A 21,162-nucleotide genomic window follows, 5' to 3' on the forward strand; every position below is an offset into this window, starting at 1 on the left:
AAACACCAAGCACGGTGACAAATTGGGAGCGCCATTCCAGAAGTCATTAACAGCCCTAAAACCTGTCGCAGCAATTACACTCTCCCTCCTCTCCCTACCGCCCTCCTCCCTTTCGAACGCCAAAGTCAGGTGTCGCCTCCCTGCCTTTTACCATTTTACCACTGGTGAACACCAGGCCAGAGGAACCATTGCAGCCAGAGTGACATGGGATCTGCTCTCCCCCAGCGTGTCGCCTGTATACACACCTAGAGGAATAACACTGCATCTGGTCTGTGATCTGAGAGTTATGACTGACTGAGTGGGTCCTTGTGCATGAGGAGTAATGTGCAGTTGTCTCTGCAGAAAAACACATAATGAAGTGTTCCCTTAAATGAAGTGGAATATGAGCTTTAATTAGATGTCTTTTCCCTGAATGTGGGAAGACAGACTGGCAGGCTGGAAAACAGGCAGGAGAACAGGCAAGGCAAGGCTGTTGGGTTGCTCAACTCCTGCACCTTTGCCTCCCTCTCCGCTCTCCTAGCCCCCTAACCCTGCCATCAGGCAGATACCTCTCGGTCATTCCAGGAATGCTGCAGATAACTATCACCTCTCCACAGATACTGGGCCTCTCTCTCTCGCTCTCTTTAATTCTCCTCTCACAGGCCCAGCTCTTACTCTGGCCCTCAGTGCACATCTCTCTGTACTTCAGAATGCGGGGAAAGGGATGGAGTGGAGGGGCAGGGGAAGGGGAAGGATAAGAGGAAGGAGGGGAAGGGAGGGAGAGGGGGTAAAGAGGGAGTTGGGGGGACAGAGGCCAAACTTTTTAGAGCCAGTGAGGCTCTTTTACTTTTTACTCAAAATAGGGGCTATAAGCAAAACTAGGCACCCTTCCTTCTTTTCCCCCCACTACCACTCTCCTACAGCTTCTCTCCTGGTGCCACAAAGGAGAGTGCACTCTACTTCCTAGTGCCGCTGGGGCCTCTGGTTTCAGGCAATAATCATCTGCCAATATGCCTGATGTTTGGGAGAACCGGGCTATGCATATTATCAAAGGCTCTGGGCTGGGGTTAATTACCAGTGTAATTAGGTGTTGTTACAGGTAGCAGGTTCTCTCATTACATCATAAATAGGGCCTTTGAGAGGCTAACAATGGCTCTTGCTCCTGGCCCTCTCTCTGATTGCGACTCTGATTTTTTCCAGTAGCCCCGACCAAGATCTCTGCCTCTACTATTCATTAGTTGGTTAATCACTTGGTGCTGATGATTTTAGGAGTCAACAAACCTTGCATTTGTGCCGAGCAAGTCTTTAGGGCCACTTCATCAACAAGTACAGCTGTGTGTAAACGTTTCCTGCAGGATGATCAAGGACTCCTATTTGTACCTTAAGGGGGAATGTTTTACAGAAACCTAGCTGGATTCCTTCGGTGTGATAAGAGGTGATTATCTGCACAAAGATATCACTGAATCTACATAAAGAGTACTCATATAACATCCTGTAGTCTCAGCCTGTGACTACAACTTGGGCCTGGGAGGAGTAGCGCTACTCTCTCATGGAGGTTTCTATAGTTCCTGTCATCCAGTCGGGGTGGGAAAGGAACATCAGTTGGAGAGAAAAAAAAAACGATCAAAAGAAAGGAGATGGAATAAAGATGTGTAGAAGAAGGAGGCAGGCTGTTGCAGATGTCAGGATCCAATTTGCATGAATGGCAAAGGGGACGGGGAGCGGCCCTCCAAACCACCCGCCCCACCGCTCCTCTACTCTTTTTTTGGGGGGGGGGACTAAAAGGGTGTCTTGATGCCCATGACTGCCCCTAGATCGCTCCAGAGACAGGGATCAGTGCCTAATGAAGGGCCTTGGGTCTAGACCAAAGATTTCACACTCGCTGCCTCCCTGACAACTTCACCCTGTTCTGTTCCCCCTCAACTCCTCTCTGTCTGCACTGTACACTGCGCCGCTCGCACAACAACGTTGTGAATACTCTCCTCTCTTCCCTCCTCAGCTTTTCCCAAATCAGATTGCTGTAATTGCTCCCAGAGGTTATCTAGGTGCATCCCTCGACTTTTAAAGATCAGATCTTTAGAAGCCTTGCTGCCTTACCAGTCGTTTCCCTCCCCTTCTCAGCTCTGCTCTGTCCTCCTCTTCCCAAAGCTGATCTTGGCACGACGGAGCTATTCTCTCCCTGGTTGGTTAAAATTACATATGTCCTCTCTGCCTCTGTTCAGCTTTGATATCTTTATTACTGTAGCAGAAAACTAAATAACAGGCCATGGTGCCTCAGCCTCTGAGCTAGCGACTTCATCTCTTCCTAGGGTAGGTCTTGCCCCACTAAGGATGGGTGGCTGGGTGCCCCCCGGAAGCAAAACTGGGTCATGTTCAATTAATTGGAGAGGATGAAAATTAGCAAAGCAAACTGGATCCATTTTCTCCCCCAAAATAGGGGGTGTTGTTGCTCCTTTCAGCTCTGAATAAGACCGTGAACTGAGAGAATAGAGCAGAGAAATATAAAGAAAACAAAGAAAGGGAGAGAGAGAGTGGAGAGAGAGAAGCAGCTCATCACGTGGATGGATTGTTTTGCTAGCTACGGGCTATATGGCTTTATTAATCCCTAGTAGAACCATATCAAAGTCTTCTACAAAAAAACTGCAGGAAAGAAATTCAGTGGAATGAGGGGTTCCCTATTTTGGCAGAGTGCCGTTTGTGATACAGCACTGCAGATCAATCACCGTGTTAGAGGCAGCAGGAGGATGATGAGAGCAACATTACTAGTGATTCTCTACCCCCAATTACACCTCAGACTCAAACAAGCAAATGCAGCTAGTTTGTGTTGGGAGTGCAGGACACCTTGGAGTTATTACTGGCTTGCATGGCCTGCCACACCCCACGGACAATGGCATCAAAGTGCTGGGCTTACAGAGATTGGTGGTGGTGGGGTAAAGAGTGGGGTATGGGTGCGAAAATGAGTTAAAAGATTTATAAATCAACAAGTCAACCATCAGATTGTAGCCTCTACTCTGCAGCCCTCTCATCAGCCGACTGCCATGGCGTTTTTTTCCCACCACAAATGTCCTGGAGGCATGGAACAAAGCGAGCAGAACTGATTACTGTGCTGCTGCCCTGCTCTGCCAGTCTAAACTCTGTTTGGCTTCCTAATGAGCTCACTAAAAACCCAATTCATCACCCATAACCCCTTCTCAACCCGCCATGAAATCCCCCCATTATGGGAGAGGCAGGGGCAGCCGTTTACAGGGCTGAGATACTGGGTGGAGGGGTGATGGGATAGGGGGGAGTTTATAACCCTGGCGTGGATACCTTGACGCCAAGGGTGTTCCCTCTTCGCCCCCCAAAGCGCACTGCCCCCAAACACACCCTCCTTAAAACCCAACAGCAGGGGTGTCCCAGGCAGACGTGGTACAGGAATGTCCGGCCCGATGGCTCCAACAGCAGCAGGAATGGTCCTTTCCCGCCCGCTTTCACACCGGAGATTTCCACTTTAATAACCCCATCTCCCATCCCTGGGAAGACAGGAATTTGGTGGGAATGTGGCTTGGAGGGGAGAGTGGGGGAAGTGGAAGGGGTGGAGGGGAGAGATAGAGCTTGGCATAGGATGGATGGAGGATGGGAGAAAAGGATATAGTGGGAGAGGAAGGGTAGCTAGCAAGCTAGCTAGGTGGATGACAAACAGCTGAAGAGGAAGGTGATTGTGAATTCCTCCCCAGTTGGACAGAGGTGGAGGGATAGGAAGAGTGGAGTTGGGGGATTGGAGGAGGGAGGATTGAGGGAAACTCCAACTCCCACAGTTCCTCATTACATGGAGTCGGAATGATCCTCCTGGCACCTGAGCTGTAACCAAGAGATTACTGAATTGATGAATCTTCGCTTTAAAATGCAGCTGTTTTATTCTGCTTTAGTAATTAATTCTTTTTCCAATAGCGTATTGATTAAGCGTAGCCCCTGATAAAGTTCAAACTGAGAGGAATCCACCCCTGGGCCTCGGCTTGTCCTGCTCAGGAGAGTCAATGAAAACTTCCTCCGGTTCCTCCCTCCTCCACCTGACTCTCCCTCCCTCAATCTGTCTCTCTCTTTTGCACTCTCTCTCTCTCTCTTTCGGCAGTACAGTTTGCCCTCATAAATTAGTCAGGCCTGTGAGGAGCTCTGTTAGATGATCGCTGCTTTTGTCTCCCCTCTTGCTGACTTTCTTCTGTGCAGGGCCTTTTGTATGCTACTAACACACACACACACACACACACACACACACACACACACACACACACACACACACACACACACACACACACACACACACACACACACACACACACACACACACACACACACACACACACACACACACACACACACACACTGTACCAACACATACACACAGATGAGCATACAATAAGCACCGGTATATTATGTCTCCACCACTACACACAAGCATATGTGTACACACTGATGCACATACCAGGTAGTTGTGTGGTACATTCCCTCATGCTTTTCACACTGTATCACTCGTATTCCTTCTCTTACATGGCATAACAGTACACCGAAGAGGAGCATGTCTTTCAGAAAGCTACTCTTCCTTTCTTTTCATCCTCCGATTTTCCATACAGCTGTGAGTGAGTGAGTGAGTGGGTAGTGAGTGGGTAGTGAGTGAATAGTGAGTGAGTAGTGAGTGGGTAGTGAGTGGGTAGTGAGTGGGTAGTGAGTGAATAGTGAGTGAGTAGTGAGTGGGTAGTGAGTGAGTAGTGAGTGGGTAGTAAGTGGGTAGTGAGTGAGTAGTGAGTGGGTAGTGAGTGAGTAGTGAGTGGGTAGTGAGTGTGTAGTGAGTGGATAGTGAGTGAGTAGTGAGTGAGTAGTGAGTGGGTAGTGAGTGGGTAGTGAGTGGGTAGTGAGTGAGTAGTGAGTGGGTAGTGAGTGGGTAGTGAGTGGGTAGTGAGTGAGTAGTGAGTGAGTAGTGAGTGGGTAGTGAGTGAGTAGTGAGTGAGTAGTGAGTGAGTAGTGAGTAGCTAATCAACAGAAATACAGTACAGGATTTTGTGCTCACGGGAGCCAACTAGCAGAGAAATCAGATTCTGCTGTATAACAGAGTGAGCCACTTGTGTCTTGTCAGGACCCCTCACCTTCTCAGGATGCCTCACTCCTTTACAAGTCAACAACCAGCGCCTGGTGTCCTTCATTGGGCCACACAACACATTCATTATAATTTAAGGAGAAGAGGGGTGGTATACGAGAACATAGGAGTCTTCATGTTCTGGTTCTATGGAGGTGAGGAGTTGTACAGGCCTTGGGGTTTCCATGGAACAAAGCCCAAGAGGACGACCGATGTCCTCACAATGTTCACACACTAACAGCAGTGTAGCCAAAATAACCTGATCCTATATACTGTACCTGCCTTGTGGGAACCTTAACTTCTTTGGGATAGGGGGCAGCATTTTCACGTTTGGATGAAAAGCGTGCCCAGAGTAAACTACCTGCTACTCAGGCCCAGTTGCTAATATATGCATATTATTAGTGATTTGGATAGAAAACACTCTGAGTATAACAGTGAGTATAACAGAACTCATATGGCAGGCAAAAACCTGAGAAAAATCCAACCAGGAAGTGGGAAATCTGAGGTTTGTAGTTTTTCAACGCATCGCCTATCGAATATACAGTGTCTATGGGGTCATATTGCACTTCCTAAGGCTTCCACTAGATGTCAACAGTCTTTAGAACCTTGTTTGATGCTTCTACTGTAAAGGAGGGGGGAATGGGAGCTGAATGAGTCAGAGGTCTGCCAGAGTGGCATGAGCTGACCACGCGCGTTCACATGAGAGTGACCTGCGTTCCATTGCAATTCAAAGACAAAGGAATTCTCCGGTTGGAACATTATTGAAGATTTATATTAAAAACATCCTAAAGATTGATTCTATACATCGTTTGACATGTTTCTACGGACTGTAACGGAACTTTTTGACTTTTCGTCTGGACCTAGTGATCGCGCGTCATGAATTTGGATTTGTGAACTCAAGGCGCGAACAACAAGGAGGTATTTGGACATGAATGATGGACTTTATTGAACTAAACAAACAATTATTGTGGAACTGGGATTCCTGGGAATGCATTCTGATGAAGATCATCAAAGGTAAGTGAATATTTATAATGCTATTTCTGACTTCTGTTGATTCCGCAACATGACGGGTATATGTTTGGCTTGTTTTGGTCTCTGAGCGCCGTACTCAGATTATTGCATGGTTTGCTTTTTCCGTAAAGCTTTTTTAAATCTGACAAAGCGGTTGCATTAAGGAGAAGTATATCTATAATTCTGTGCATAATACTTGTATCTTTTATCAAAGTTTATTATGAGTATTTCTGTAAATTGATGTGGCTCTGTGCAAATTCACGGGATGTTTTGGAGGCAAAGCCAAATGTAAACTGAGGTTTTTGGATATAAATATGAACTTGATCGAACAAAACATACATGTATTGTATAACATGTTGTCCCGGGAGTGTCCTCTGATGAAGAATATCAAAGGTTAGTGATTCATTTTATCTCTATTTCTGCTTTTTGTGACTCCTCTCTTTGGTTGGAAAATGGCTGTATGCTTTCTGTGACTAGTTGCTGACCTAACATAATGATATGTTGTGCTTTCGCCGAAAAGCCTTTTTGAAACCGGACACTGTGGTTGGATTAACGAGAATTTTATCTTTGAAATGGTGTCTAATACTTGTATGCTTGAGAAATTTGAATTATGAGATTTCTGTTGATTGAATTTGGCGCCCTGCAATTTCATTGGCTGTTGGCGTTCCCAGACAGGTTAATAAAGAGTCCTCATTGAGACCCACATCAGTGTACCCAGAATCCTCTCAGTGTCCCCATTCAGACAGCATAGTGCTTAGGCAAAATGTGAAATAGTGGAGGGATTAATGAACGGAGAGGGAAAATATAATTGGATGATGTACGCAGTGCTTAATGCATTTAGAGAGACTATTTCCCTTCCTTAACGGTAGTGCCAGAGAGGTTCTGACGGGCCTTCTATTGACTGTCCCTGATCCTGAAGGTAAATTCAGCAGGTCATATCATTATAACCCAGTCCTGCCACTAATTTAGATTTTAGGGGCTTGACAGTTGATGGCAGTAGATATTGCCATGGCAAGTTGAGGTTAGGTGAGAGTTTTAAGGCCCAGGGTTGAAATTACTGCCACTCTGTTTCATTGACCTGCCCAAATGAGTATTCCATCGCATTCCTGGCACATTTTTTTATTTCTAATTAGGTGGCTGAAACAAGCTGTCTAAAATCTGTTGTGAACTGGGGGTAGCAGGTGACAATGTCCAACCAACCATAATTCAGTTCTGTTGTTGCTGGTGCTCTGACACATTTTCAGAACATTATAATACAACATTTCCCATTGCCAACAAAACAACATAACCTCCCAAAAAAGCCAGCTATCGCCGGGATGCGCCTTACTCCTCTTTGAGTTTGTAATTGCCATGCCCTGCAAGTTAATATGCAGCCTTAAAGTTCCAGCTCTGTGGAGAACCCCCCAAAGAACAATTCTCCTCTGATGCTATTAATTAACTGTGCTCCATGCCTCTCAGCTTTCTGAAGGCTGGATGCCGTCTCCCTTTGTTTCTACTCTTCTGTTTTTCAGGGCTTCATTATTGACTTTTCAATTTTCCACTCGCATCCACCCCCTCCACCAGTGGTAGCAACACTGAGTGTTTCTGTAGCAGGAGCAGCCGTGGTGCAGTACCTGCCCGACAGTACCCCCAAGCCCACTCACTGAGACACCGGCTGGGGAGCCCTTGGAGCAGGGGCAGCCCACAGCTCATCACCATCCCAGCGCTCACACCCCAGGAGGCCAAAATCAAAGAGAAAGGCCCTTAAAATGTAACCATGGGTAATGAGGGTGCTCCCCTCCTGAAACAATAAGCATATACAGCACTTGAGAGAGAGAAAGGAAGGGAGAGAGAAAGAGAGAGAGAGTAGGAGTGTGGGAGGGAGGAAGAAAAAGAGAAATCTGGAGAAATAGGAATAGCTCGGTCCAAGCTGGATAAGGGTGAATTAGGATTGAACTTCCAAATGCTGAGAGATGTGAGAAAGAGAAGTGAAGAAGAGAGTGAATGTGGGACACAGAAAAAGAGAGAAGGAGAAAAGGGCAAAAGCCCCCAGCCAGTGGTGATGGTAGCCGGGGCCACGCATCCATCCAAGCACGTATCTGTGGTGGTGAAAACAACAAGGAGGTCTGAGGGCCGCATGCCTCAGGAGCCAAATGGAGCCAAGGAGAGCACGACTAATTTCTTCCCAACAATGGACCCTGGATGGGCGCCCACACAATGTCAGGTGCTTTGAATAGCAGCAGGACCCTTGCAGCAGAGGGCTTCTCTCCTCTCTCTCTCTCTCGCTCTCTCTTTCTGTCTTTGTACCAAGGGCCTCGATGCTGGTTGGCTTGCGTAACCTTTCATTTTCAACTGGGCTTCCTTTTGACTTATAAAGGATGAAAACGATCTCATGGGGGGCCAGAGGAGGAACAGGCAGCGAGGCCTGTGGGGCAGAATCCAGACCAAGTCCTACGCTCTGCTCTCTCTCTTTCTCTCCTCCTTGGCCCATGCTTGGGCCCCTTCAGTCTTATTTTCATCTCTCTATCTCTGTTCTTTTTTGTTGTTGTTACACTTCTCGTTTGTTTTTGTGTGTTGGTATGTTTTTAATAGTTGTGGAGTTTGTTCTCCAGTGGTGCTGGATGGGCTGTTCTTCGGGCCATTTAGGGGTAAAGGCAGGGGTAGTTCCCCCCACCTTAAGAGCATTCTTTCCGGGGTCATAAGGTCAGGCTTCACAGATGTCTACTGCAGACAGTTGTCTAAGGACTGCATCCCAGGGAGTAAGCATTCGTTCCAAACAATGCCGCTTTTCCTCCTCACTTAGGAAATATTTGAAATGTGATTTTCTTCTCTCAATTTGTATTCTTTTTTTTTTTTTTTTAACAAAGTGTTTTCCATGGTGCGGGTTTTTGTTTTTAGAAAATTTAAAGAAAGTACTGGCTATCGCAAGATAGCAATGTTTCCTTCTTTCTTTCATTCTTTTAAACCCTCCCTTCTTCCTTAGCTTCCTCCAATTGTTCTAATGGGGCCTTAGTCATCGTTGCCTGATGGCGAACGGAAAGATGCTTTAAAAAAACGTTTAGTTTTTTCTCAAAAGCATCGTTGCCAGTGGAGAAAGACAAAAACATGCAAATACTACACAGCAACTGTGTACACACACACACACACACACACACACACACACACACACACACACACACACACACACACACACACACACACACACACACACACACACACACACACACACACACACACCCTTGACTAGGCAGGGCAGAAGACTAACAAAAAGCAACCATAAAATAGGAGAAAGACAATATTTAAAGTAGAGCATCGCTGGGTAGCCTCAATCACAACAAAATGGCAGAGAGAAGTAAATTCCCAAACCAAACGGCTTTCATTAAAGCAAAATCAAGCTTCTGCATTTCAAGGGGGTCGGGCAAGACACTGGAAAGAAGGAAAAATATGGCAGCATTTAACATGCATGTTCCGCCTCAGAACATGGAAAAGTGTGTAATTGGAACAGCACTTAAAAATACAGGCGCAGACCTCCCTCTCCTTTTATAGCTTGTTTCTTTTTTTATCTCTCTCTTTTGATATGATATTTTTCCTCACCCCCTTACAAACATCTCCCCTGTATTCTGAAATTGATAACCTTCTAAATGAATTATGGTAGATGCATAATGAAGGTTTTCTCACCCTGAGCCCTGAAGCCAGCCAAGACGGTTGCATCTTGTTTGGCATGTTGATTTGTTTTGTTGCGCATTTATCCCCTCTCTTCCTCAAGAGTGCTGCTTGCTCACTGCTTGGGGCATGTAAATAAGAAATTATCCTTGCTGACTAATACTCCTAATACCTCCTTGGGGTAATAAAACATGATTCGACGCTGGCTTCCAATAAACAGAGCTATTGGCACTAAAGCACTGTCAGATCTCTCCCTCAGTCTGCCCCCTGTCCCTTAAAATAGAGGAACAAAAGTGATCAAGTGTGGTAAAGACACACTGACTATGTGTAGTAAGTAGACTACCATGGGGACTTCCATTCTACCCTAAAACAAGCACCCTTTTGCTAGAAGACTCATTAAAGCATGTAGCAGAGTGGGAATCAGACTAGAAAATGAGCTTATCTCCTATAATGCCCTCCAAAGATTTGCATAAACGTAAAAGATGTGTGCGTGTAAAATCGGGAGAAGAACTCAGATCGTAACCGAATCATCTCTTTATCGTCCTCCCACTCTCTTGGCAGCAGGCTGCGTAGTTACAGCTACTACCTGTAGGGTATAGCTGCTCTGCTCAGCTCTAAATACTCAGGGTACACCCACCCTTACACTAGACTAGACCACAGCACACAGCTAGCGTGCTATAGCTAACATGCTAGCTAGCAATACACTTACCCTCAACTATGCTTTTTTGTTTTGAGTGGGACTCTAGCTCTGAGGTGGGGTTAGGAGACGGGGTGGGGGTGGGATTAGAGAGCCAAGGGAGACAGAAGAAAGGAGAAAGTAAAAGAGAGCAAGGCCCATTGGTCAAACACAAAGAAGGGAGCGAGGGAGGAGACCCTGGGAGTCAGGGATAAATCCCAAATAAGCACACCTTAAACAGGGCTGGCTGAGCAGCTACGCAGGGCACCGGAGTCCCCCCGCAGGTTTGCCTTTGACAGACGTGGCCTCCCTAACCTCTCTCTCAGCTAGAATGGGGACCGGGGTCAGGCCAGACATAGCCTGGTGCTGCCTATGGCACCTGACTGTCTCTGGGACTCTCTCTCTTTCCACCTCACTCACGTGTAAACACACACACAGAGGAGACAGAGACACAAAGACAGAGAGAGAGAGAGAGAGAGAGAGAGCGAGAGCGAGAGAGACATAGAAAGACATAGAGAGAGAGAGATTGTCCCGTTGACAATTTTGATTCTCATTTTTATTTGTATATTGTAAATATCCAAAATAAGCTTTGGCAATATGTACATTGTGCACAGAGACACAAAGACAGAGAGAGAGAGAGAGAGAGAGAGAGAGAGAGAGAGAGAGAGAGAGAGAGAGAGAGAGAGAGAGAGATACATAGAGAGACATAAAGAGACATAGAGAGAGAGAGAGAGAGAGAGAGAGAGACATAGAGAGACATAAAGAGACATAAAGAGACATAGAGAGAGAGAGAGAGAGAGAGAGAGAGACATAGAGAGACATAAAGAGACATAGAGAGAGAGAGAGAGAGAGACAGAGAGAGAGAGAGAGAGAGAGAGAGACATAAAGAGACATAGAGAGAGAGAGAGAGAGAGAGAGAGAGAGAGAGACATAGAGAGAGAGACATAGAGATATATATATATATATAGAGAGAGAGAGAGAGAGAGCACCAGGCTGTGGGTGGAAAGCCAATCTGGTGGAGACTAGAGCAATTGGATTATTATCACCTCTTAAGGGTGACTTCTTGGATGACCCCCTCAGGGGCGAACTGCTCGCTAAAACAAGACCGACAAATTCCTGGGAAAACAGTATCCCTTTAAAGAGGCCGAGCAGCATTGTCATCCTTGTAAAAATACAGCAGCAGCGAGTAAGCGGAGGCATTAATGGACACGGCAGTCTCAAATCTCAAATCCCTTTTAGCCATATTACATCAGGCCCCGCCACGGTGTTCCACATCACCACGGTGACGGGAGTAATCAGCTAGGGGACCAGGAGTGTAAGCTCTCTGTGTTTTGTCTCCTGTTATGCCTCTCACTCTCTGTTACTCTCTCTCTCTATTTGTCCTTCTGTCTCTCTCTTACTGTATTTCTCTCTCTCTCTCCTTTGCTCTACCTCCAACTTACTCTATATCTCTATTTACGTCTTACTGTATTTCTCTCTCTCTCCTGCCCATGAGGTGCAACAGAGAAAAAGTCACCATGTTCCATATAGTTCAATCATGATTGCTTTCCTGTTTCCTCCCCATCGTTTCCTCTCTGTTTTTTAATTACACCCAACTCACGTCCAGAGAAGCTGGTCTTCATCTACTCAAAGAGAAGACAGAAAGAAAGAAAGAAAGAAAGAAAGAAAGAAAGAAAGAAAGAAAGAAAGAAAGGAAAAAGCGTATCCCCAAAGCTTTCCCCTAATAGCGCATAACATACATTCTCTTCAGCTGCTGTCAGAATAATTTTGGTAATTTTTTCCCTATGTCCAGCAAACATTAGTTTGCACATTAGCCTGACCCAGTTACTCTGGCTTTGCTGCTGCAGAGAGAGAAAGAGAGGGAGAGAGGACCCAGTCTCGGGTTGATCAGAGCCGGGCGGGCCAGGCTGAACTGGGCTGGCGGCCTGTTCATGATTATGGACCAGAGAGACCTAGCCTCAGCCAGAGAGGGAGAGACAGAGAGAGAGAGAGAGAGAGAGAGAGAGAGACTGAGGAACATCTGAGAACCAAAGGGAAAGGATGAGAGGAAGAGAGGAGAGGATTGGGGTGCAAACTGGAGGGGGAGCAGGGAAGAGGAGGAGAGGGGGGGGGGTGAGAAATGACGTTACTGGAAGTCCTCTGGTTGACTTACTGGAGGGCATTAACACAACTTTTTTTTTCTTTTGATGTGTGTTTTTTTTCTTAATCCACAGATTTGAGCATGTTACGCAGTGAGAGAGGGGGAAGGGGGAGGGAGGACTGGAGAAAGAAAGAGAGGGAGCTGATCATTCTGTTTAATCACCTTTTGGAAGAGGGCCAGATAGTCTGTGGTGCTGGAGTGAGTGAGTGAGCGAGGGTGAGAGAGGGAAAGAGAGAAAGAGGGACTAAAAGACAGAGGGGGATGAGCCTGAGAGCTGAGCCCTTTGAAACAGCTTGGAGCAAAGCAGCGCGCATGTGAGAGTGTGTGTGTGTGTGTGTGTGTGTGTGTGTGTGTGTGTGTGTGTGTGTGTGTGTGTGTGTGTGTGTGTGTGTGTGTGTGTGTGTGTGTGTGTGTGTGTGTGTGTGTGTGTGTGTGTGTGTGTGTGTGTGCGTCTGTGTGTTCGTCTGTGTGTGCGTCTGTGTGTGCGTCTGTGTGTGTGTCTGTGTGTGTGAGAGAGAGAGTGAGGCCCTGTTCCCGTAAATGCCTGTGAATGCTGAATCCAGCAATAATCTGGCCTCAGTGCAGAGTGGAGGGAGCTGAGGGAGCGGGAAGGATCCATTTTAAAACTATGTGCATTAACTATACTTTTCCCCATAGATTAAGCACTCGGCATGAATAATTTAGTCACTCTTATGCTAATGGGATCATGAAAGTATCCCCTCTGTTCTGTGTTTTCTTCCCCCTCCAGAGCAACTATTCTCAGCTTTCAACAATAGCCCTGCCCCTTCCGAACAAACCCAGTGACACTGACAATGCTTTCACAACAACCCCACAGACACCTGACTAGCATGGCCTGGACATGTAGTGACACAGGTTACAACACCTTGGAGACCTCTTCATGTACTAACCTTATACATGTAGGAAAGTGATACCATGTAGTAAAGTCATGCTGTAAAGTCTATTTTACGGCAAGGCCTGTGTAGGAAAGCTCTGGGTTGATCTGACGTCAGTCTCCTGCTTTGGCTATGGTGTCACTAAGGTGTGTGGACACAGTGATTGATTGCACAAATGCCAGTAAAAGCCACAGGCGGAAAGCACACCAGGCACATCATGATAGCTCTTAATTTATTGTTAATGCGATCATTGTTGCCATTTAAGTGGTTTTGTAAGCAATCTACTGAGGGCAGGCTCCTCTTCCTAAACCTTTCATCCTGGCTGCTTCTGCCCTCACCCTGGCTGCCCTCACTTCATCCACTTTCTATCGCTCTCTCTCTCTCTCTTTCGCTCTATCCTTCTTTATTCTTTCCTTCTCTTTCGCTGCCCTCTGTTTTCTTTTGAAAGAAGAGGGAAGAGGGAGGGATAGCCTGCGTGTTTACACACACACACGCACGCGCACGCACGCACACACACACACACACACACACACACACACACACACACACACACACACACACACACACACACACACACGCACACGCACACGCACACGCACACACACACATGCACACCCCCACACACACACCCTTGTTGCTGTGGTGGTGTGTTGTGGTGAGGTAGGGGCATTGTGTAAAAATGATCAGTCCTCCAACAGCTGGGAGTGACGGCAATGAAACAGCAGGTCCAGGCTCTGCTTTATTGTTTATCTGTTGTTTATGGGCCAGTATTCAGATTTAATTACTACTCTAAATTAAATTTGAACAGGCACCCAGAGACAGCCAGCTATTTCACTCTGAGGCAGGAACAGCAGCCACAAAAACGCAACAAGGCTTCCATCTTGCGTTTTAGCTGAGTCCCTGGCTTCCTTTCTGTTGTGGTTTCATGATTATTTTCTCTCCTCCTATCTTTTTCTCCCCTTACTTTTTCTTTGGGGGGGGGGGCTCGTTCAAGCACACAGAAAAGCTGTACCAAGGCCTTGAAAAAAGACAAGAAGTAGCCAAAGGTCCGGAAACTGCCAGATTCAGCAGGCCTTGTTCGCACTGTGCTAGCTGGGGCTTTCTGGATTTTGCCAGGGAGTCCTGTCCCCACCAGGAATGATCCCCCTCTAGTGAGCTCAACCACAATGACCCTGCCTAGAGGGGCCCCTGGCCAGGGGTGGGTGAGCTGCACACACTCCAACAGACACTGGAAACACACACACCACACCACCACCAAGGCTAGCACACTCCCGCCGAGCCTTTACCACTCTCTCTTTCTCTCCCTCAACCCCTCTCTCTCTCTTTCTCTCCCTCAACCCCTCTCTCTCTCTCTCTTTCTCTCCCTCAACCTCTCTCTCTCTCTCCCTCAACCTCTCTCTCCCTCAACCTCTCTCTCTCTCTTTCTCTCCCTCAACCTCTCTCTCTCTCTCTTTCTCTCCCTCAACCTCCCTCTCTCTCTCTCTCTTTCTCTCCCTCAACGTCTCTCTCTCTCCCTCAACCTCTCTCTCACTTTCTCTCCCTCAACCTCTCTCTCTCTCTCTCTCCCTCAACCTCTCTCTCACTTTCTCTCCCTCAACCTCTCTCTTTCTCTCCCTCAACCTCTCTCTCTCTCTCCCTCAACCTCTCTCTCACTTTCTCTCCCTCAACCTCTCTCTCTCTCCCTCAATCTCTCTCTCTCTCCCTCAACCTCTCGCTCTTTCTCTCCCTCAACCTCTCTCTCTCTCCCTCAACCTCTCTCTCACTTTCTCTCCCTCAACCTCTCTCTCTCTCTCTCTCCCTCAACCTCTCTCTCACTTTCTCTCCCTCAACCTCTCTCTCACTTTCTCTCCCTCAACCTCTCTCTCTCTTTCTCTCACTCAACCTCTCTCTCTCTCCCTCAACCTCTCTCTCACTTTCTCTCCCTCAACCTCTCTCTCTCTCCCTCAACCTCTCTCTCTCTTTCTCTCCCTGCACCTCTCTGGGGAGTTTGTGTTTCTGCAGAACATGGGGGATTGTTCAATTGCTGAGAAAATGTACAAAACGTTTTATCTTTTTTTCTGCTGGGCCTTTTGATAGTAAAAGGGGGGAATAGTGTGGAGAGGCATTTTACTCACCACTCAAGATGTCAAAATGGATTTGCTTTTCATGCATAGCTAATAATTACAGGAGCGGTCTAAAGAGAGAGAGGGAGAGAGAAAGACAGAAAGAGAGAGAATGAGAGAAAGTTTCCCTACCTTGAAGTTGTATCAGTAGTGAGGATGTTTCTGATATCTCAAGATAAGCTCAGAAGAAATCAAAACAGCTGCTAATCCAAAGAACCGTAAACCGAGCCAACGCTGATAGTCTGATGGTGGAGAGCAATGAGCTGCAATCTCTTAAGGAAAACTATTGAAACTTCTCCCATGTACCAGTGCTGTTTCTTAAGCTAGAACACAGGAAGTCCTGCTCACAGTCAGAAAGTCTGAAGGTAATAATAGATATTTGTGTTTTTTTTGGAAATAAATTCCGTTTTTTTGAAGTGTGTGAGGGAATGAGGTGGAGAAGGATGAGGCAGAGGGGGTTGGGGGTTAGCAGGCCTGTGTGCTGTACCCAAACCCTCTTTACAATGTGTCAAAACCTTAACTGGCAATCTCTACTGACAGCTATGAGCATGCTTCACCTTGCTTTACTGCTTCACAGTAAATTATTCCGTAAGAGGGGCTACACATATTTTCTCACTGGTTAAATAGTTTTCTGGCAGGGGGTTCAGAGTACTGCTCAGTGCCGAGATACAAGCCGGAGGTTACAAATGTACATTTTGCTCACAGCGACCATCTCGAGGCCTGTATCCACACACACACACACACACACACACACACACACACACACACACACACACACACACACACACACACACACACACACACACACACACACACACACACACACACACACACACACACACACACACACTCTTTCTCTCTCTGTAAGGAGGGAGAGGTATGTGAGGTGTATACTGTAATGTACATCTACCAGGATCTCTAAACTGTCAAAGTGATGTCTTCATTAACATGAGGAGGGAAACAAGAGGGGAATTCACACTCGCCAACGCATCCCCTCAGCCATGGTCAGAGACCCCCTGTGTACATCTTATATAATCAGGAACATTTCAAACACACGCTGGGAAGCACAAGACCCAAAAGGGTGTCCTTAAGACTTCTCCTTTAAAAGAAGGGATTTTTAAGCCCCACACACCTTTTAAAAGTGTTTGCAGAAAAAGGTTGATTCTGTTTGTTGTTGTTTTTCTCACAGAACCCAAAGGCTTGAACTGGAGCTCTTGTCTTTCCTTCCGCCTCTCTGACTCTCTCTCTCTTTCTCTCCTTATTCCCCTCTCCCTCCCCTCATTCTTTCTAGCTCAACTAACCTCCACCCCTTTTAACAGAGGCTAACCTGTTAAATACCTCATTAACCAAGTAAGGCACACATTTAGCTCTTTCACTGTGGGCTTAAGTGTTCCGACTAAGGAGTGTATTTTTCTAATGTGGAAATATGGTTGAGATGGGAAGCCTGTCCATGCGTGAAGTGGAGTGGATAGGAGAGGGGACTCTGTCAGAGTGGAAGGGTCAGAGTCGGGAGTCAGGGAGAGCTTCAAGCGTTAACGTAATTGCAAGAATGTGAAAAATGAGGCGGCTGGGCTCCTGAGCGGAGCGAAAGGTCAGAGCGCGCCTCACACAAAACAACTGGCTGGAGAACGGCCTCATTAGACCATTAAATCAGCGGCCCCCTCTCTCTCTCCTTTCTCTCTTCTTTTTTCTCATTCACACTCTTTTTTTCTCTCTGTCTTGATTTCCTCTCTCCTCATTTTCCCAACTCTCTTTTTTTCTCCACATTTCTCTTTCTCTTTATTTTGCTCTATCCCTCTCCTCCATCTTTTCCTTGTGTCTGAAGGGCTTTTTAACCCAGGGCTTTGAGCTGGAGCTGTGTACAGTATTTAGGCTCTTTTGGTCTTGGGCAGGGAGGCCCAGGTCCTACTGGGTCCTCCTCGGCCTAGTGCTCCGCGTCGTACGGTAACTGTCTTTGCCTATATTGATCAGCTGTTACTGGATCCGGTGGAGAGGAGTCGATAAGTGCTCTGTGGATTACAGGTCACTTGTACTTATGTGTGTAAAATAATCAATAGGCAGTGCATTTCTCTACTCCCCTGTTCTCTCTACTCTCTCTGCTCTCTCTCTGCTCTCTCTCTGCTCTCTCTCTGCTCTCTCTAGTCTCTGTACTCCCTCTACTCTCTCTGCTCTCTCTGCTCTCTGTACTCTCTCTGCTCTCTCTAGTCTCTGTACTCTCTCTGCTCTCTCTAGTCTCTGTACTCTCTCTGCTCTCTCTCTGCTCTCTCTAGTCTCTGTACTCTCTCTACTCTCTCTGCTCTCTGTACTCTCTCTGCTCTCTCTGCTCTCTCTACTCTCTCTGCTCTCTCTCTGCTCTCTCTAGTCTCTGCTCTCTCTCTGCTCTCTCTCTGCTCTCTCTACTCTCTCTGCTCTCTCTACTCTCTCTGCTCTCTCTCTGCTCTCTCTAGTCTCTGTACTCTCTCTACTCTCTCTGCTCTCGCTGCTCTCTCTGCTCCCCTACTCTCTCTGCTCTCTCTCTACTCTCTCTGCTCTCTCTGCTCCCCTACTCTCTCTGCTCTCTCTGCTCCCCTACTCTCTCTGCTCTCTCTGCTCTCTCTACTCTCTCTACTCTCTCTGCTCCCCTACTCTCTCTGCTCTCTCTACTCTCTGCTCTCTCTGCTCCCCTACTCTCTCTGCTTTCTCTAATCCCTCTCTGCTCTCTCTGCTCCCCTACTCTCTCTGCTCTCTCTACTCTCTCTGCTCTCTCTGCTCTCTCTACTCTCTCTGCTCTCTCTGCTCTCTCTACTCTCTCTGCTCTCTCTATTCTCTCTGCTCCCCTACTCTCTCTGCTCTCTCTGCTCCCCTACTCTCTCTGCTCTCTCTACTCTCTCTGGTCTCTCTAATCTCTCTGCTCTCTCTGCTCTCTCTGCTCTCTACTCCCCTACTCTCTCCGCTCTCTCCCTTTCCCCCTTGTGCAAAACTCTTTTCTGCATCGCCTAGTCCCTTCTACTACTAGCTTTGCAGGAATGACAAACAATGAATATAAAATAAACCTGAATATAACAGAAAAGTCATTTGACAGATGTACCGACACTTACTTCTGGGGTAAATGTGGGTTAAATCTTTGAGCTAAATCTTAGAGCTACTTTCCACCCTGCTAATTCGCAGTGCACCTCGTGAGCCGGAGTTACTGTCACCGTCAAGCCCCTTCCGCTCAGCCAGACAGCTGCCTGTAATGCAACTAGTCCTGACACGGGACCACCACAGGCCCACCTCTAGGAGTGTCTCTGTGGTCAGTAATGGCTCAGCAGCACAGCCACTCCAACAGGCCCACAGACTCAGACAGACTCTATGATTAAACCAGCGCAACCACAGAACAAAAACACACACACCATCGATACATTTTATTGCCTATTGGCAAAACGATAGCCGTGATTGGACATGACAAGCGTTTGGCGTCTTGTGGAGACAGACTGTGAGAGCGAGAAGAGTGTGTGTGTGGTGTGATGAAACGCCATGTAAACCCCGAATGGAAATTGACACAAACAATAACACACACTCGTGCACACATACACACACACACTGCCCCCAGTGAAAGGAGATCTGACTGCAACAGAGAACACTGAAAACAAGGGCAGTACAAGAAAGGAAAGGCTAGTGGCTAATCAACACTGTTGTCTTAGCAAAGACACTAGTAAGATAACAGAGTTGGATCACTTCAATTTGTTCTGTTTTGGTGTTGATGCATTGTGTTGATGCCTGTGTTTCAATATTTCAACAAATGTGAATACAAGAAGATCTAAACAGTTTAACTATCCAAAATGCAGACTCACAGACATGACTTGCATTATTGGCTGGCCCTCGCTTCATATTCGTCGCCAAACCCACTGGCTCCAAGTCATCTATAAGTCTTTGCTAGGTAAAGCCCCGCCTTATCTCAGCTCACTGGTCACCACAGCAGCACCCACCCATAGCACGCGCTCCAGCAGGTATATTTCACTGGTCACCCCCAAAGCCAATTCCTCCTTTGGCCACCTTTCCTTCCAGTTCTCTGCTGCCAATGACTGGAACGAATTGCAAAAATCACTTAAGCTGGAGACTCATATCTCCCTCACTAACTTTAAGTACCAGCTGTCAGAGCAGCTCACAGATCACTGCACCTGTACATAGCCCATCTGTAAATAGCCCATCCAACTACCTCATCCCCATACTGTTATATATATTTTTTTCTCCTTTGTACGCCAGTATCTCTACTTGCACATTCATCTTCTGCACATCTATCACTCCAGTGTTTAATTACTAAATTGTAATTATTTCGCCACTATGGCCTATTTATTGCCTTTCCTCCCTTATCCTACCTCATTTGCACACACTGTATATAGACTTTTTCAATTGTGTTATTGACTGTATGTTTGTTTATTCCATGTGTAACTCTGTGTTGTTGTATGTGTCGCACTGCTTTGCTTTATCTTGGCCAGGTTGCAGTTGTAAATGAGAACTTGTTCTCAACTGGCCTACCTGGTTAAATAAAGGTGAAATAAAAACATAAAAATTATAACTGTAATAGAATGTAGGCATTATGATAGGCAGGCTGGCAGTCCAGACTATAAAAAGCACAAGCCGTTCTGAGCTATAATTGGGATTGTAGAGCTAGCAAAGTTAATATGTTTTCAATGCTAGTGAGAACTGGCAGAAATATCCTATTAACCACCAGCTTTCTTAGCACTCTGTTCAACTCTACCTCTAAATAGCTACAGTCTACAGCAGTTAATAAGGTGTGTGTGTGTGTGTGTGTGTGTGTGTGTGTGTGTGTGTGTGTGTGTGTGTGTGTGTGTGTGTGTGTGTGTGTGTGTGTGTGTGTGTGTGTGTGTGTGTGTGTGTGTAAGTGAGAGAATATTAACACTTTAACACCCTTTCTAATGAGCAGTAATTGTAAATTTGATCGTCTCCAAAAGTAGTGTGTTGGCAAGTCTTTAAAATATTATGTTGCATGTGTGCTTGTATGAGTGTGTGTGCATGTGCATGCCTCTATGTGTGTGGGTGTGTGTGTGCTGGCTCACCTAGTTCGCTGCTGTTGTCGCCGCTCTGTGAAGCGTGGCCCCCGCTGGAGGGCCCTGGCGTGCCGGCCGAGTGTGTGGAGGTGGCGTCATCGTGGTCTCTCCAGGAAGCTGGGTTCTGCATGGGTTTTACAAAAAGAGAGAGAGAGAGAGAAAGAGAGAAGGATCCAACCATCCGTCCGCATTCCCCATCCAAACCGCAAACCAGGAGTGGAGAGCGTGGAGAGCGTGGAGAACGTGGAGAGAGAGAGAGAGAGAGAGAGAGAGAGAGAGAGAGAGAGAGAGAGAGAGAGAGAGAGAGAGAGAGAGAGAGAGAGAGCGAGAGAGCGAGAGAGAGAGAGAGAGAGAGCGAGAGAGAGAGCGAGAGAGAGAGAGAGAGAGAGAGAGAGAGAGAGAGAGAGAGCGAGAGAGAGAGAGCGAGAGAGAGAGAGAGAGAGAAAGGGAGACCACATGAGTATGTTGGAAACATGAGAGTGACATCTGTAAGAGTCTACAGTGCAGTGAGGATCTCTTGGACTGCTTACATTTCCTGGGCAAGCAAAGAGTTCTACTCATTTTGCTCCTCGCACACAA

The 21,162-nt window shown here is 46.8% G+C and overlaps 1 protein-coding gene across 4 annotated transcripts in view; it reads right to left on the bottom strand.

Moving 5' to 3' along the window:
* meis2a (Meis homeobox 2a) overlaps positions 1–21,162 on the bottom strand; it is a 102,092-nt gene that overhangs the window by 68,442 nt on the left and 12,488 nt on the right. For all 4 annotated transcript variants that reach the window (XM_039009693.1, XM_039009694.1, XM_039009695.1 and 1 more), the window contains exon 7: positions 20,593–20,707. In XM_039009693.1, the coding sequence (XP_038865621.1) occupies positions 20,593–20,707 (115 nt within the window). The remainder of the gene's footprint in view (positions 1–20,592; positions 20,708–21,162) is intronic.

The sequence above is a fragment of the Salvelinus namaycush genome, chromosome 15, assembly GCF_016432855.1.
Source record: "Salvelinus namaycush isolate Seneca chromosome 15, SaNama_1.0, whole genome shotgun sequence".
NCBI lineage: Eukaryota > Metazoa > Chordata > Actinopteri > Salmoniformes > Salmonidae > Salvelinus > Salvelinus namaycush.